Below are 19,018 nucleotides of genomic sequence, written 5' to 3'. Positions count from 1 at the left end.
TTATCTGACTTTTGTAAAATTAATAATAATGACTACATGAAAGAGCCTTCCTCATATTATCAAGTATAAAAATTAATTTAGTTAAATAGATATAATATTTGTTGAGTGCAATAGTGGTAGTTTTGTAAATTTATCACTTTTTTTTAAATATACATATGGAAACAAAAATGTGATGAGCTAGCAAATCTAGTTAAAATTAAAACAATGAACTATTTAGTTAATAAAATATATATTGATATAAATATATTTTTTATTTGTTGCAAATGTGACTTTGAGTATTGAAAGATACTTATTAACTAATCCTTTTAGACATTCTCTCCTTACAAGTATGACAGTAGGAGATTGGTACTATGGCCCCTTTTGTGTTAGTGGAGTTAATTAAACATTTGAAGTGTATATAGATTAGATAAGTGTAAGAATGGAATTTTATATACTATTAGTTATTCATATTTATCTTGTTATGTTATAGCACACATAATTTTCACTTTTTACCGTATGGTAATTTATCATAGGATAACCATAGAGTGGAACCTAAACTCTTGGACCCATGAGTGAAACCTGAGTTTAAGGCATTGGGCCACTGAACAAAAGGATAAGGCTAAACTTCTAAGCATACATTTAAGGAGTGAAGAAACTAAAGCATGAAATGGCTCCCAAACGTACAACTCAAAGATTGAAGAGACAGGAGTGTAGAGTGATATAAGAATAATCTTAGAGCATCTAGCATCCCAAAGTTAACAAAAATAAACGTTATTGCAATTTTAACATACTAGTGGCCTAATGCAAGGATATAGATACTCCATTAATTAACATAGTATGGCAATTAAGTTTAGACCCATGTTAGATGCAAAATAAGGATATCCACACAAGTGGCAAACTAAACTATACTTTCAATTAGTTAGCCATGCCCAACTTACCCACTACCTTATTATACATTTGAAAGCCTCACAAGCCCTTTAGAGAAACACATGTTTTGGAATTTCATCCCAATCCTAAGAGTTAGTCTCTAGGACAATCACAAAAACTTATTAAATATGGAATGGTGCTAGGTTGTAAATTTGGATGTGAAAGTAACACCATTGTATTTAAAACAATTTATACATTCTGTAAATATGCCTAACTAGCAAATCTAGACATTTTCTATAAATAACTATTGAGACAAAAATGAAATTAATATATGGGGCATGATAGCAAAGATGTCTTGGTGAACACAATAAACTATCACTTAGTAAATATTGAGGGACCAAGCTCAATATTGTATAGGTATTTTCTTAAGCCAATACAAGACAAAGTAAAAGAGAATTAACAAACTGGGTTAAATATATTTAACAGCAATCTATAATAGCTTTCAACACCAAAAGGGAGAAGATATCAAGGATGAAGATGTGACTATTGAAGAATATTTAAATGAACCACATTGTCAATAATCTCATTCTAGAATATTTATTGAAAGGTTTAACAAATGTATCTTTCTTTACTAAATAGCAAGAAAGTTAAAAACTTTAAGTAATTCTTGAACTTTGAAATTTAAATAATTTAGAAATTCTACATAATTTAAAAACATTTCTATATGATATTGGATTCAAAATCAATTGATAGAGCAAGTCCTCTTTGTTGGGGTAGCTTGACAAAAACGAAATTTCCCCCAAGCATGTCTGGATGTTAGTCATGGCCAAGTTTATTGTTCAAAGTATTGCACTGAATTTATATCAAACTTGAATTCAAGGAGTCATATATAAAATAGTGCAATTTGGACAACCATTTCTACTCATTTCTACATAAAAAGCAAGTTTCATATTCTATACCCATGATAATTTCAAAGATCTAAGTATATAAGTTCTCACTCATATTATTGCTACACTATAGGCATTTAGTGAATTGCCTTGGCTGGATGATTGTGTGTACCTGGAAAACCTAGAGAAGTGTAACTATGCCAATGCTAGTTAGTGCATAAAGTAGGATCATCCTCTACTAAGGTTTTGATTGTGCCTCCATTGTCATAGAGTGAACAACATCTATTTATAACATGTTTAGCACCTACTTCGGATCTTTGAGCAATATTTGCTAGACTACTTTTGCCATATAATCTTCCTAGTATCAATGTAAATGTTGACCTTTAACTATAGCTCTAGTAGTGGGTTGAGATGGGCAATAGTAGGGTCTTCCAAAATGGCTTCAAGCCTCAACTTGCCACCCCTCAGGGCATGTTTATAACATTCCATATAGCAAATAGGGTGGACTTCATGTCCATCTCAAATAGTCTATCTTAACACAATTTTCAATTATCTTTCTTGCCCCCCAACTTCTATTGCTAATGAGGCTATTATGCATGTCCAAGAAACCTAAACAAAAGCCTAGAAAAGAAGTCACCCAATATACATTTCTTGCATACAGAAAGCATCCAAAAAATGAAAAACATGAATATTACACTCTTAGAAGAAAAGAATCATACCAAGTTCTTGTCACTCTCCTGCAACTATATTTGAAATCCTCAGGTGCCAGTATGTGCCATCTTCTCCAACAACAAACATTGCTATCAACTATCATGTGGCCAAAGTTAAGGGGTAATTAAAACTCTAATGGACCAACTTACATTTGTTGGAATTTAATAAAGAGCTTCATATATGGGATTTTGCAGTGGGCTAATTGCATCAATAGTCTCTTCCTTCCTAAAAAAGCCATCAACAAGCTCACTCCCATATATAACACTCAGTCTAGGTGTCCTCAAGTGTGGTCAAAACCAAAATTGGAAAGCATGTGAACTCGCATTTTGGTGCAATCTGCATAGGAGGTTCATGTTATACTCTAGTCTTAATTGCAAGCAAAAAACAAGTTTTTACCATCGCCCTTGAGTTTTATAATATTCTTTGTGTTATAAAGCAATATAGAGCTAAAGCATAGCATTTTCAACTAGTGTACAATGTTTGTACTCTAGAATAAGTCTTTGAGATTCTAAATTACATTCCTATTCCATTAGAGATGCTTGCTAATGCATACATTCAATGATAAAGCTCACTATATATAATATTAAACTTACTTTCTTTTTTGGAACTAAGACACAGTCTCCTCTAACACCACTTTTGTCTGCACTACTAGATGTAGTAATGAGGATATCCACAATGCCTCTATCTTAGAACAAGCACTCAAAATTATCCTAGGTGACCCCAACAAGGTTGTCATTATTGCCAGTATGGCATGGCATGTTTTAATAGGACACACTAAAGAAAAGTCTCAGACATGCTCACTAAAGGTCTGGGTTGTTTTTGGCCACCAAGTCCATTGCCATTGATACATTCTCAAAGCCTTTATACAAAACATGAGTAGATGTCAATGGATTGCAAATACAATTATGTAGCGCACGTGGTTTTTACCCTTTATCCTATAGTGATTTACCATAGGATAACACTATGAAGCGGAACCTAAACCCTCCATGTGCCACATGTCATATGCCACATGTCACATGCCATGTGTCCAAAGGACAGTGGTGTGGAACCTGAGTTTCAGGGCCTTGGGCCACTAAACAAAGGAACGGTGCCAAACTCCCAAGCATGGAGCCAAGGAGTGATGAAACCGAACCACGGAGCAACTCCTAAGTGTACAGCCTAAGGAGTGAAAGGGCAAGAGCCCGGAGCAACTTGGAATAGTCCTAGAGTACCTAGCATCCCAATGCTAGGACTAGCACGCAAAATGGAGCCAAACAGAGTTTGGCACTATTTCAGCATACCAGTGGCCTAATGCAAGGATATGGGTACTCCACCGGCTAGCATGGTGTGGAACTTGGGCTTAGACCCAAGTCGGACGCAGAACAAGGACAGGCACGCAAGTGGGAATTAGACTATGCCTCAGGTTGGTCAACAATGCCCGACCTACCCACTATCCCTACTATACATTTGAAACCCCCCACAGCCCCCCTCCCCCAATGCCCGACCTCCTACCATCGTGATAGGACTGGCCGACAGGTAACTTTCGATACCCGAAATCACATTCGCGACAAATTAGTCAGTGAAGGAAGATTGAAATGTGATAAGTATAGTGTGCAATAATTGTTACACTTTGGTTCACCATGCTAGCAATAACAATGGGGGCTAGCTATAGTGGGGGTAGGCTGGTGTTGGCCATTGGGCGATTGAAATTCCAAACTGGGAATTTGTGTTAGGATTTAGTAGTGTTGATAATTTTTCCTTCTCTATATTATCTTTAATATTGAATAATAAGCTCTAGAATCAAATGGCTCACATGATTAGCATACGTCAAAGGCTCCATAGGGTAAATTGAGAGATCATTGACTTAATCATTTTGAAATCTACACTCTTAATAATAGTGATCTTTGATTCCATTTTATATGGATAGGATTTTTCTCATAACAACTTCTTGTTGCTCCATGTAAAACAATTACAACATCATAGAGTGGCAGCTATGAGGGCTCTAATGTAAGCAACCAAAGAGCTTAATCAACCCTTGTTTACAAGGGAAATGCAAGTGAGAATAATTATGAGAGCTATAATGTAAATAACCAAAGAGCTTAATTGACCTAATGTCTGTTCCCAGGCTTAAGCCTCAACTAGTGTTTATAGAGCCTAGTTGAGGCCCAAGCTATAATAGACATTAGTAGAAGAATTTTACACATTAGTTATGAATTCAAGATTCTTATTATAAAAGAGGTTCTTATAGTGTTGCTACTGTGATTAAGGTTCTAAATGTTCCATCAAGCTGTTTGATGCATCACTTTTGAACTTACATGCTCCAGAGAGGTACTTATGCTACCTGTTATGATTTGATTTCCCTTTAAGCATCCATATACTTACCTATACTTACCTTTCACAAGGTTGTCTCCTTAGCTGTAAAACATGCCATCACCATGAAGGCCAAAGGCAAATACTTAAATAATATAGAAATGTGCATGTTAAATAGTAACTTTCAAGATGTTATCTCATGATTACCACATGCTCTAGAAAATGGTTAAGAACTAAAAGGTGGCCAATGATCTCACTATACAACACTTAGAACTTTGGGTTATTTATTTATTTTTTTGGTCATGTCCATAGTTTTATGTTTTTTGTTGTTTCCTTTTCATCTATTCTCTAATAAGAGGTATCTATTACATGTGTAGAAGCTATGAAGGAGAGCTTAGTGTGAAGTGATGCAAACATATCTCCAAATTTTAAGAAAAGCATTTGTATTAGGATAAGTCTATAGATCCAAATCATTTATTTATAATTCATTGTGGGTGGAAGCTTTTGAGTTTATGGCTAACATATCAATATCTATGCCAACTCACATGTAACATTAACAATGAATAGCCGATCATTAGGGGAAAATAATCAATATTTATTATGCATAACTATAGCCATCCCCCATACAAATACCTAATTGATACAATGATCTCTTGATGAGATCATGTGAATACCTTGATAGATATACATTTTCCCAATGAATGATTTTCCCGATGGGAGATGAATGTTTTTGATGAAAAAAGTCCCAATGGGAAAAATGTCTTCCCAATAATAAATATTTTCTTTATACTTCCTAATAGAATAAATTGGCTTTATCTTTCCCAATAGGAAATACTTACCCCTTGGTGATACGAAGGATTATTTTTGAGTGTTATGGTTACTAAATCTAAAAAAAGGCTTATACACAAAACCATATTTAGTGGATAATGTTAAGTTTTGGCGGAGAATGACAAATGTAAACAAATGGCTAGTGGTTATTTGGGAGGTAATAAAGGTGACCATTAGAGCAACTTATACCCCTAAATACTACTCTACATTTAAAAGATGAAGTGAGTAGGCTAAGGCAAATATGAACCATTTAAGAGTATGTGAATGTATTAATGGCCAAAAGGATCCATATCATAGATATGAACGATATAAATATATTCCATACTTTTATTTCAAGATTTCAGATTTAGGCTTAGGGTGAGGTGCTGTGCTAAAATTTGACAAATTATAAGGAAGTATTAGATGTGGCTATGAATATGTATTTTAATGACAACTTACGAAAAGGAAACTTGACTATGTCTAGATCTATATTTAGCAAAGATTCCAAACCAAGAGGGACATATAAAAAGAGGAAATTCAAGAGGAGTTTCTCTAAAAATGAGGTTTTGGAAAGGCAAATTTGGTGGTCAAAAAGTAACTATAAAATTATTTAAAGCACCCATATCTATAAAGATCTTAATAGAGTTACCTTTAAGCTTCTTTTGAAGGGCTAGTGTAAACAATCAAAGGGAATGACTCGAGAGACAATCCATAAAGGTTCAAATATAAAAGAAAAAGGCCCATGAATAAAAGTGCACCCCCTTTTCCAATTGGTTAAGGGTCTTGAGATACTTGGGATTAAGCATCCTTGGGTTTGAATTTATTAGATTAGATGACCTTTTGAGAAGTCCAAATCTAGGAGTTTACAGCTAATAGATATTGTGAATGACTCTTTACCAAAGTTGCTTATGTAATGAGTAATTTTGAGCTAAAGGTTAGATCATATACTTTAATTTAAACTTCACCCAATTTAATAGCCATATTGATCCTACTCTTCTTTGGGTAGAAATATCCTCTCAAGAAGTCTCTACCTTTGTTGCAATTATAATATACATTATTCCCCATACTATTAGTAGACTTGGTCTTCTTATTAATGAGTTTGTCCCTTTTATCTTGACTCCCCCACATATTTGCATACATAGTCTAGCAAACCAGACTAATAGTGCAACGGTTAATAAAATTAAGGACTATAGAGTTTATTCAAGGTAGCCAAAACACTGATGAAATACAATATAGCACATGTGATCATGAAATAAATTTGGATATTTTATAAGTATAGATCCTTGGAATATAATAGTCATTAAAAACTCTCTCATCAAACAATTGCCCCTTTTCTAATAAGTTTAAGGGGAGAGAGATAACGTGTATTACATAGGGTATTAGAGCAAATGGCATAGATTCAATTTTTATTGATCAATGACTACTTAAAATATATTATACTTTTAAGTAAGGTATATTTCTACCCATCAAATTAAAATCATATGTATTAGATATTAATGAATACATTTTTTTTTTTTGTAGAACATCCATGGATGAAAGGATCCACCATTATAGTACAGGTGAATGACTAATTACCTTATACAGAATATTTAGTATATACGATAAAAGGATTGGTAGATTTAGTATGAAAATGGAAGTGTTAATTCTTGTTAGCTCAATAACAATTATTACTTGATAATCAATATCAATGAGGACAAAGGGGGTAGGAGGACTTTAGAAACTTTGTCACTAGAAACTTTGAAGGATAACTAACGATAAAATAGCTATTAAGGGCTCTTTTTTTCAGTTGGCTTAAGGGGGACAAGATAGAGTGACAAACATGAATAAAAATAAGGATATGGAAAAACTAATATGAATTTTACCATTTTGGACATTATGGGATTTGATATAATTTTTGGGATATGATAAGTTTGTATGGACAAGATAAAAACCTAATGGTATCCCTTGGAGAATGATCTAGGGTGGAAGCTTAGGATTTAAAAATAAGGCAAAATAAGTTTAAAGACTTCTTTTTGAACTTAGTGTTCATGAGAAGACAACTCACTAAAGGAATCAAGGCAATAGTTTTGTATTTACCCTTGATAAGAAACAACAAAAAGATAGCAATAAAAGCAGTGTTTTTAGTGATTCAATAAGTATTAAATCAATTTCAAAATACTAAAGAAATTACTAGCAAGATTACCCCAATCTAACTAATAAAATATAAAATTGAGTTGGTTGAGGGTGCTAAAGTAGTGGTTCATCCCTATAGCACACATGATTCTTGCATTTGACCCTATAATTTATACTATTAGGTACTATGGAGCGAAATTTAAACCCTTGAAGGGCAGGAACTCAAATTTAGGGCATTAGGCCACTAAATGAAGAGACAAAGCCAAATTAGTTGAGTAAAAGAAGTGGAGCATAGAATGACATAGGAGAATGTTTAGTATCCTTATGCTAGGAAAATGTTTAGTATCCTTATGCTAGGATTACTAGTATGGTATGGAGTTTAACCTTGGAAATGGTGTTAAATTGCAAATCTAGACTTAGAAATAATACTATTGTATTCAAAACAATCTCTACATTCCTTACACATACCTAACTTACAAATCTAGATATTTTCTATATAGAGTATATAGAGTATGATAGCGAGAGTGTCTTGGTGGACATAGTAAACTATCATTTAGCAAGTATTGAGGGATCATGCTTAATATTACAAAAGTTCTTCTCAAGCCAATGCAAGATAAAGTAAAAATGAATTAATACACCAAGCTAAATATGCTTGGTTAAATAGACACTTAGGAATTCTTTCCTTATGCTCATCTAACCAAATATAGATGCTAAGTCAAGTTTACTAACATTTGAAAAAGAGGGACTGATAAAAGGTCCAACAATATCGACCTCCTTTGGAAAATTTAAAAATTTTGTAACTGGAAACTTTAAGAGATAAATGGGGATAAAATAATCATTAAGGGCTCTTTTAGCAAATAATTCCCCATTTTTCAATTGGTATAAGGCGAAAAAGATATGGTGCACTATATTTGATAAGCATGAATTGGAGTAAGGATGTGGAAAGTTGATATAGATTTTACCATTTTGGACATTATGGATTTAATATGATTTTTGGGATGGATTAGTTCAATTAGTTTGTAATAACTTTATATAGATAAAGTAAAAACTTAGTGGTATTAGGGAATACTTTTAGAGAATTATCTAGATGTAAACAACTAACTTTTTCATTCTACTTTAGTCACTTAACCCCATCTTTGATCACTTGAAAGAGTTTCACTCACAACCTCCATAAATTTTATTTTTGACTTGGGGACTTATTAGCGTTATGAATGGATTTTATGCATGTAGCGTATATGATCATGGGATGAGATTTAAATATACTATCATTATAGATCTTTGAATCTTTAGAGGATAAAATAACCACTAAGGGCTCTCTCATCAAGCAATTGCCCTTTTTTTAGTTGGTTTAAGGGAAGATAGATAGGTGTGTTATATATGGTATCGAAGTAAATGGCATGAGTTTGATTCCCATTGAGTAGTGGCTACTTAAAATATAATATACCCTTGAATAAAGTATATTCCTACCCCTAAATTTGAAATTATACATATTGGGCATCCATGCATATATCCTTCTTCTTGTGGAATATCCATAGACAAATGTATTTATTGTGGGACTATGGTACAGATGGATGACTAGTTGGCTCTCATTGTGGGACTATGGTATGAGTGAATGATTAGTTAGCTCTCATTGTGGGACTATGGTATGAGTGAATGATTAGTTGGCTCACAATTAGTTGAAATGTTTATACAATGGTAGATTTAATATGGAAATAGAGATGCTGGTTCCTCTTGGCTCAATAGGGGTTGTTAATCAATAATCAATGAAGATGATATCTCTAAAGTGGGGTGGGTGTAGTGCATGTGATCATGGGACGAAATTTGGATATAATATCACTGTAAATATTAGAGGATAAAATAGCTATTAAAGGCTCTTTCATAAAAAAAATTACCCCGTTTTTAATTGGCTTAAGGGGAGAGAAATAAAATGCAATATAATGCCATTTTACCTTTACATTTGGTCTAAGTGGTACATGCCCAATCCCACTATAGACACCCAAAAGTACCACTAATATATCAACTTGTTATGCTAAAATCATGTTCATTCACCTTTGTCTCATTAGTAGTCCAAAACCACATATACTATAATCCCGTCTTTTAAAGACTGGGCCATCCGACCATGAGTGGTCATCCTATAACCACATTTTAATGTCTTTAAAATGCCTAGAGTCATGGGGAACACCTTTCCCAAATATCCCTTCTTCGGTCCCCACCAAGGAGCTTGAGTAGGTTTTGAGCTCATAAGCTCATGACTTCTTAAACACAAGAAAAACATTAGTTCATCTTGAATTAATACTTTTTCATCTTTCAAATTTTGATTTAATCTATATTTCCAAGTAAATTTGACCAATAAAATACAAATATAAATATGATCTGAACACTAAAAGCAATCTAAAAAAACTTCTAAAGCTCTACAACTGTAAGGCTTGTTTGGTGGATATGATGGTTGATCTTAGGATCTTGGTTTAGTTCCTACATAAAAATTTAATAGATATGCTTGCAAGTTAATATACTTTTCCCGTGTTCTCCCTTGGTGTAAAATCTAGATAGGTATCAAATGGATTTTCACAAATTTTGATAGTGTAGCTTGTACCTTTTGATGACTCAGTCGCAACAACAAACTCCTTAGCCATAATATTAATGTAGTTTATCCTTGTGATTATGCCCTTCAACTCGTTTGCTAGCTTGATCTTCTCTTACACACCTTTTGAAATTGAAAACCTATATTGTACAACCTTCCCATTTCTAGTTGATCATATATACCAGTTTAATGTTGACATTAGTGGTATAGCAGTATCAAAAGCAACATTTAAGGAAATCTTTAGTCTGAAACTTGCTCTCTCTAGACTTTCAATCTCTTCTTTCAAAAGATTGTAGTTTCACTCAACTGACCACTTCTTTAGCATAGAATCTAACTTCAAAATAATTGAGCTATAGATCCAGTTTATATAAGTAACATTAGTCCCACAACAGTAAATCCAACTTGACTAGCGGCCCTTTACCTTTAGATCTCGATAGCCCCAAAAACATGGCACTACTGAAAAACTTGAACCTGAGCATACAAATGCGAGACATTGACCTTGACTCCCAATCATTCCAGAACAATGCATATTACTCTTGATGCTAACTTTTCGAATTACCCAATTGATATGAGAAACTAACTTACGAGCAATAACCTTCTTAACCTATGGCATTAGATTTACTTGTGTAACAATTAGCATCTCCTCCACTCCATATTCCTTAGTTTTTCTTTAGTGTTGTGGAATAAAATGGTAGTCAAACTCTGGATAGTGAGAGTTAAAAGGAGTGATATTGGGCCTATAAAATGTTTGTTGACACTTTATACAAACTGTCCTCATGTCCCTAATTGGTTCATAACTTGATTCCATAGAAGCTTCAACAACAACTTCCTCCATTATTTTAGACATTGATCCTGCTATTAATGTTGTCCTTCTACCAACCCACTCTCAAAGCCTATCTAAGTTTGGACCTATACTAGCAAACTTTACTTCTTATGCAGCCAAAGCTTTAAATAACCACTCAAAAGATGTAGTGAAGTCATAAAGCATAGCTTCATAAAAGGACATTTTTCCTTTCCCTACTTCGGAAACTCTCCAACTCCATTGTTTGCTCTCAAAGAGATTAATTGTTGGTGTAAGTGCAATGTCATCAAGTGATTAATCCTAGGAAAAATGTAATATTTGAATGTGACAAAAAAGAAATTAGAGAAAGCTTATATAGAAAATATAATAGCCTCATTGAAATATTCAAACTTCCCACCATGCAAGCCAACACTTCATTGAGAAGAGTGAATTTTTTTATCTGATTACCCTTATTGTGACATACATTCTCTAAACTAATTGATCTCGGCTTCAGCTTGAATCTTCTGCAAAGGAAGCTCTCTTAGAGAAAACAATTAAAGGCTCTCAATCAAATTTTAAATAGAATTCTCTTATATCTTCTCCTTCCTTGAGCACTTAAAAATATTTTGGGGAGAAATTGACAAGAAAGAACAAAGATATTCTTTTGTATTGTGAGCTTTAATTAACTGTGTCCTTGCAAAGAACAAGTTAATTATTTTAACAAAATATATAACCGTTTAGAATCTAGAGATACATGAGAATCTTAAAAAGCTATCTATAATAATTGTATAATTGATTGTGAGAGGAATAATACTATTAAAATGAATGGGGTTATGAGCGAGAGGCATCATAGCATTAATTACTTATTCTCCCACTCATCTCTATACTCTCTTCCTTTCAAAAGAGTTTCATTCTTTTGTGAGAAGTGAGAGAGAGTCAAGCTTGGAGAGGTTGGTTCATGTGTGATTTTTTAAACGTCTCACAATCAATTACACATATCTTAATATTTAAAGCACTGAATGATTGTGTCTATTGATCATGACTATTGATCATGACTTTTGATTTTTAGGGTTTTATGGCTAAGGTTTAAATAAGGAAGAGCGAAAGAAAAGTGTGTTTGAGCAAGGAAGGGGCACTTCAAGATGCTCCTCAATTAAGGTATACTTCCTTGAGAAGGTTAGTTTGCACACATGAATCGACGTCTTCTCACATTCTTTCTTTTATTAGAGGTTTTTTTTCCTTGACTTTTGTTTTCTCTTTAGGGATGGAGATGTCAATTCTCATGTGAACCAACATCTCTTGGCATTCTATTTAGTTTTTCATTTAGTTTTTTGCCTATTTCCGCCCTGTTATTTCAATTTTTTTCCTTATTAAAGGGGTGGGAAAGATCGATTCATGTGTGAACTAACGTCTCTCCACCTTCTTTTTTCCTATAGGTGAGCTTTCTTGTTTTTTTTTCTTATTTCAGGGGGTGAAATCTCTATATTTTAGAAAACAAGGAGAGATAAAAATGTTAGTTTTTGTGTAAATTAACATCTTCAAAGTTTTTTCTTGATTTTAAGGATTTCATAGCGCATTTCTTGTGAAAATGGGAGGGTGAAAAATGTCAATTCTTGTGCAAACCAACCTCTCCCATATTCTTGTTATGTTTTTCTTTTTTCTTGAGGCTTTTTTAGTCTTAAGATTTTTTGTTTGCTGAATTTTAGAGAGGTAGGGTAGTTGGTTCTTATGCAAATTGACCTCTCCCAGTGATTTATGCTTTTTTTCTTTACATTTTTATAGTTTACAATCTATTTTTCACATCTTTTACTTATAAATTTTTCTTGTGAAAGCAAATATAAATCACGTTTGACTAATTGGAATGTCCAAGAAGGGATTTTGTGAGACACAAATCCCTAAGCCCCAAAGTGGAGTTGAAAGGGTGTTACGTGGTAGTGGCCAAAGCGAAAGCCAAACAAGCGTAACACGTTTGGACTAAAAGCTCCGACTTGAAAGGTTGAGAGCGGGAGTGCAACTCCCAACAAAGGGCTCAAGGAACAAGCACAAAGCGAGCAATAAGTGAGTCTCTAGAAAAGGGACCTGAGATGGACCCAAGATGGAGTCCGAGATGGAGTCTAGATGGACCTGAGATGGAATCCGAGATGGAATCCAAAATGGACCCGAGATGGAACTAAGATGGAGTCCAGATGGAGTCCGAGATGGACCCGAGTGAATATGAACTGACAAGCAGGGTAGCTTGGCGAAGTGTTCAAGAGCCAGCTCTAGTTCCCCCGATAGATCTAATGGTCAATGCTCCCAGTCTAAGCATGGGTGGCACTACCTACTTGGATTCTTGGCATAGCTCAACAGAACTTCGCTCTAAGCCCATGGCTAGAGTACGCAAAGGTGGAAAGTGGAGAGAGTACCCACAAAGATTGCGTAAGGCCACGGTGTTCCAAAATGTTGTCCCAAAGTCCCAAACCCTGGAAAGGAAGAAAAGCAGTCCTCTGGTGTAGTGACCAAAGATACAGTCATGAGGTGAGGAAGTCCCAGAGGACCGTGGGACTCAGTGGTCGGGCATATGGGCCTTGATTCAAAGGCAGTGTTGGCGAACATAGCCATAGACAGAAAGGGATTTGGTGAGGACCGGAAAAGGGATATGGGGGAAGGCTATTCCCCATGTTTGCAGGCATCCTAAGGATGCTAAGGAGTGAATTGGGGATGATCACTCATGGATGGATGGCTCAGTCTTTGAGAGACGGGATTGTCATGCAAGTGATGTTAGACCACTAGTGTGACCAAAGTGAAGGGGCATGGCCTTAACGTCACGGGTTGATATGTCGGTGGTACCTTAGGGTGTCAGTCATGGGATTGGACACATGGAGCACTTAGACCAAGTGCAAAGGTTGAGTGGCAAGGATGCCATTCTTGGGGCTAGCAAGTTCCCAAGTCCGGAATAAAACTTATGGAGGTTGTGAGTGAGACCTCTTAAAGTGATTGAAGGTGTGGTTAAGTGACTAAAGTAGAATGGAAAATTTAGTTGCTTACAGATTTGAACTTATAATGCCATAGGTTTGCTTTACTTTACAAGTTTGGATTAGAAGCATTAATCATTTGATCTCTCAAGGGAGCTAAAGCCAATTCTTGAACACTTCACCAAGTTACCTCATTTGTCTATCTATGTTCTCTCTAGCCTTAGACTCCTTAGTGATTATATTATCACTCACTATGTGGGCATAGCCTTCCTTGATCACACTGGCTTTTCCTAGCTAAATTGGTTTCACTAGAGTCCCCCCCTTACTATCCTTTTTGAACTTACCAAACCTCTCAAGGTCTGGGAGATAATCTTTTTGAGCTTTCACCCTCAGACTTGGACTCAGTCTCAGTCTTGGTCTCAGTCTCACTCTCGGTCCCCATCTCAAACTCCTTCTTAAACTCCATCTCGAACTCCTTCTAGAATTCCATTTTAGACTCCTTTTTCAGACTCCTTCTCGAACTTTTTAAATTCCATCTCAGACTTCTTTCGGACTCAATCCTAACACTTTTAGGTGTCATGACACTTGTCATGTGTCAATTCTTCTTATGTCCCTTTTTAGAGACTCATTCATTGATTATTTCGTACTCATTCCTTGAGCATTTTATTTGGAGTTCCACTCCCGCTCTTAACTTTTCCAAGTTGAATCTTTTGATCCAAACATGTTATGCTTGTTAGACTTCCATTATGTGGCACCTTTTTGGCTCCACTTTGGAACTTAGGGATTTATGTTTTATATAAATCTCCTATTATTTATAACTTGTTGAGAAATAATAAAACACCTCTTGATGTCTTTGCATATCAAAGGATAAACCCTTTGAATTTTAGACACATCTATTAAATTTCTAAAGCATTGATAGGAAGCACTTCCATTATCTCCTTAAGATATAATAGCCTGACAACAATTCTCACATTCAGCCATAATTTATCCCCAAATTTGGCAATTGTCACATTTTAGGCCATATCACACCCACAACCTCCTCCTCAATCATATTTGCACCTATGTGCATGACCTCTATAATTGCAATGGTTACTAGAATTTCAAACAGTTGCATGTGGATTCAACATATAATAGGGTGTGTTCACAAAAGCTCCAATAGAACCACAAACAAAATAGAACAATCTTAATTTAATCAGCTTATACATTAGAAAATTCTTGACTCATCCTCCAAATCAATTGCCTTATTGCTTTGACTTCAACATATGATCCACAAAAGTAACCTCATCTACATGGCACCAAAAGTTTTGCCAAAATTCATCTAAAAAACTGGATGGTAGACTTGAAGGTGGTGTTAAAATTCAGAACCATAGTGCCATATCTTGCAGGAAACTCTTAAAGCTTGGTTGCCTTATCTGCCATGATATGTCCCAAAATGCTTGATTGGCAACCCAGTAAACTGCACAGTACTTTGGGATCCTCCAGTCATACTGGGTATTTGGTTTGTAATAATCTATTGCATCCCCACTTGAGCCCTCCATGAACACCTATAGGAGCCCAAAACAAAAACACACCATCATGAAAAGCTACTTACCAATGAAAGAACACTCATAATTATATACATTGGAAATAGTTTCATATAAGAATCCACATTAGCCATCAAACTAAGGTAGCTGTATCTGCATACATAGTATATATGTATACCAAAGTTTTATATACTAACATTTCAGCAGTTTAAAACTTGTCAAAAGACTTCTTTGGTAAAAAAAAGTATAAATGTTACAATCTCCATCATGTGTTCCATTACATAAATTTCATGTTCATTGACTTGGCAGATACGTTAGGCAAAGTTTAGATTGGAAAGGTTTTTCTTCACAGGTCGAGAGAACAAAAATTCTCGGAAAGAATCTCTCCCAAAGAGCGTTTTGTAGAGCTCCTTCTTTCAAGTTGTCAAAAACTCACCACCATACTACTGAGCAACCTTTCTCTGTGGTATAATGGATGTTAAGGCCTTCACCCAGTCCTTACTATCCAGGTACTCGAGTATGATCTCCACCACCTGGTTGACGGTGAGTACCTGAAAAGAAATCTCACCACTGTAAGCAATGGAAACAGGACGCGAGAGACGAACCGTGGAGGTTGTGAGCTTCACGTTCTCCTGGATAGGCAGCCGAGCAGTCGCAATTCCTTGCTCCTTGGCTTTGTTCAAAGTAAGACACTTGAGCCTGTTGTGATCCACCACTCCACCGATGATGTAGATCTTTGAGTCGTCGAGGCTCTCCAGTATTGTTTCCGAGTCTGCCGTGAGATAGACCAGATCCTGTGTCCTAGTCGCGAAAACTTCCATGTAGGACGTCTCCTCCCTGTGTAGCTTCCAGTTCTGATAGCCTGGTACGTTCTCGAGGTATTGCTTCATTCTTCCCAGAGACGTGAGCGATAGGCGCACGGATACGGGAGCTCGGGCATTCGCAGCATAGCAATACATGATCTACAAAAAAGAAAAGATGAAAACGAGCTTAGACGAAGAAAAACTTACTTGCTGGCTCATGTTTGCTATCTCTTGGTCGGTCATCTGGTCGCTAAACTGGAAATCGATCACCAGGTTCTGGCCAGCCTCGAGCGCCTTGTTGAGTTTTTCTTTCCTCCTGTTGTTTTCTTCCGCACGGACGCGGCTGGCTTCCTTGCTCCTCTGAATTGCGGCCTCTTTCTCTTCCGTGGAGAGATTTGCCCATTCCTGCGATTTTTTCTCCTTACGCTCCTTCTTCCTCTCCTTCTCCCGGGCCTTCATGTCCTTCTTCTTCTGCGCCATCTTCTCTAGCTTCAAGAGCCTCTTCTGTGCATTCTTGGACAGAGGCTTTCCATTTGGAACTTCTCCTCCTCCTCCGCATTGTTTCTCCAGGTTTTCGTTTTGATCGTTTTCTTCCTTCGCTGCTTCGTCAATCGCCGGAAGCGCAATGGCCTTGAGCTTCTTGGCAGCATGCTCCTTGCTCGAATCGTCGTCACAGATCAGCTCCTCAGCTTGACGACGGCCTAGATCCCAAAATCAAAATCAAAATCTCCACGACCGGCAATGCGCCACTGAATCAATCTGCACGCACCTGGCGAAGCGTTCGCCATGATCACCCTGCTCAAGGCGCAGCTCGCCCCGGGCACGCGCGCCGCGATGGATGACAATCCCACAAGCCCTAGCCTGGATGAGCATAACATTGGGGTTTAGGGCTTATCCACTGTTCAAAATTTAGGGTTCTGTGTCCACCTCCTCCTGGCCCTCCGAAACAAGGGAAATTCTTGCCAGGTCTCGCCGTGTCTTCATTGATTCATTCGTAGATTTCGTAGTTGGAGGGCAAATTCTCAACAAGCACGCTCAATCGAGCGCAAATTCTTTCCATCCAGCAGCTGGCGAGGCTAAAAATCACGGCGGCGACAGCGGCACTGGAATCAGTCGCAATAGGGGACATTTACGGCGACTTGGCCAAGACCCGGGAATCGCTTTGCATCGCCGGCGTCGTGGACGAGGATGATCGATGGATCGGGGGAAAAACAGTGGTGGTCCAGGTAGGGGACGTGCTGGATCGAGGCGGCCAGGAGCTCAAGGTCCTCTACTTGCTGGAGAGAGGCCCAGCGGCACGGCGGCGATCTTCACATCATGAATGGCAACCACGAGGTGGTGGGGACTTTGGCTACGCCGCTGGACGAGTTCTCGGCATGGGCTCAGTGGTATAGGCGTGGCCAGGCTCTCAAGGAACGCTGCCAGGGATTGGGACGTCAACCCGACGCGTTTAGAAACGTGAGGAAGAACATCCCGGATGGATTCCCTCGGTGACTCCCTACGTGAGATGGTAGAATCCGTGAGCAAAGACGGTGCTTCCAACGATGAGGTGAGCCAAGAACTGCAAAGAGATCGGGTCATAGAGCAGCATATTAGATAAATGCCGAGGGACTGTATTCAAGGACGAAAAGGTCAGCAAGCTCCAGGCTACTTGCGAGGAAAGGACGCTGTTGTGTGGGCATTCTCATGAGAGTCTGTGCATCTGTAAGAAGAGGTGCTCACGGGGATAACAGGGGCGAGTAGAATGGTAGTCGGGCACACGATCCAAGCTCCTTTCGGGATCAACTCTGCTTGTAGGAACCAGGTGTTTCGAGTTGACGTAGGACTGTCGAGTGGCTGCGCCAGCCAACACTGCTCCTGAAGTTTTGGAAATCTGACACAGCACTGATTTTCGGGTTCTCTCGAAAGAGAAAGAGAAGGAGAAGGCGCCACCGCAAGCACTGCCTGGTTTAGCTTCGATTTTAGATCGAGTTAAGTCGTAAGTTTGAATATCTTTGTATTCTATGATGAGCTTTTTTTCCGTCCGATACTGCTTCAGTCGAATCTAATTTTAAGTTCCAGTTTCCGAGATTCTGAGGTGGGAAGCACTCCCTGCCAGTTTGAAGTCCCACCTTTCCAGCTTGTATGATTCCTTCCCCGTTCTATCCGGGGATGATTGGATGTTCAGCCAAAACCATGGTCACAGGATTGAATGGAACTCGCATCTTGCACGTCCCGGTAAGAGCATCAGTCTGTGGAGAAGATCTGGTTTTGCTCACATTATCTCTCTTGTGCAGGCTGATCTTACAAGTGGACCATAAACATCGCAATCTTGAAGGACATTGCTACGAGCTCATGGTGAAGATTAGCCGCGGGGCCAGATAATTCAGCCAGCCCCGCGGCTAATTATCTGTTGCTGGATGAAGTTTTGATAAGATTTGAGTTGTGCTTTTTACTTTTAGAAGAATCTTTGAGTAAGTTGCAAAATTGACCTCAAAGTGTCATTTTGCTTGAACTTATTGCTTACCATGGTAAGAAAAGTATGTCTTTTGTTCGATATAAGAATACAATAATTGCTCGTCTCATTGCCATCATTAATGTTGTGTGCATGGGCACATCTTTCTCAAACTAATGATTAAGGACATAAAACATATAATCATAATAAAAAGTGCATGCAGCAATGTCGTTCTTATTTAGCATTTTTGAATAATCCAATTACTCAATAATTATAAACATGTTTATAAC

At 37.2% G+C, this 19,018-nt stretch overlaps 1 protein-coding gene and 1 pseudogene across 1 annotated transcript; one reads left to right on the top strand and one right to left on the bottom strand.

Moving 5' to 3' along the window:
• Positions 1-15,738: 15,738 nt before the first annotated feature.
• Positions 15,739-17,155, bottom strand: LOC9636929 (tRNA (guanine(9)-N1)-methyltransferase). Its single transcript, XM_002974651.2, has 4 exons — positions 17,064-17,155; positions 16,502-16,995; positions 16,097-16,453; positions 15,739-16,042 (listed from the first exon to the last, which is right to left on the bottom strand). The coding sequence occupies exons 1-4, from the start codon at positions 17,080-17,082 to the stop codon at positions 15,935-15,937; spliced, it is 978 nt and encodes a 325-aa protein (XP_002974697.2). The 5' UTR covers positions 17,083-17,155; the 3' UTR covers positions 15,739-15,934.
• LOC112347893 lies at positions 17,081-18,296 on the top strand (annotated as a pseudogene).
• Positions 18,297-19,018: the final 722 nt, after the last annotated feature.

The sequence above is a fragment of the Selaginella moellendorffii genome, unplaced genomic scaffold, assembly GCF_000143415.4.
Source record: "Selaginella moellendorffii unplaced genomic scaffold, v1.0 SELMOscaffold_25, whole genome shotgun sequence".
Taxonomy (NCBI): Eukaryota; Viridiplantae; Streptophyta; class Lycopodiopsida; order Selaginellales; family Selaginellaceae; genus Selaginella; species Selaginella moellendorffii.
Note: the sequence above shows the minus strand (reverse complement) of the source record. Positions and strands in the feature narration are given on the sequence as shown.

Bases quoted from the DNA above. Each gene is read 5' to 3' on its own strand.
- LOC9636929 (XM_002974651.2), bottom strand. The intron at 16,454-16,501 runs GTAAGTTTTTCT...TCTTTTTTGTAG, and splicing joins TAGCAAACATGAGCCAGCAA to ATCATGTATTGCTATGCTGC. The intron at 16,043-16,096 runs GTTCGTCTCTCG...ATTTCTTTTCAG, and splicing joins TGAAGCTCACAACCTCCACG to GTACTCACCGTCAACCAGGT.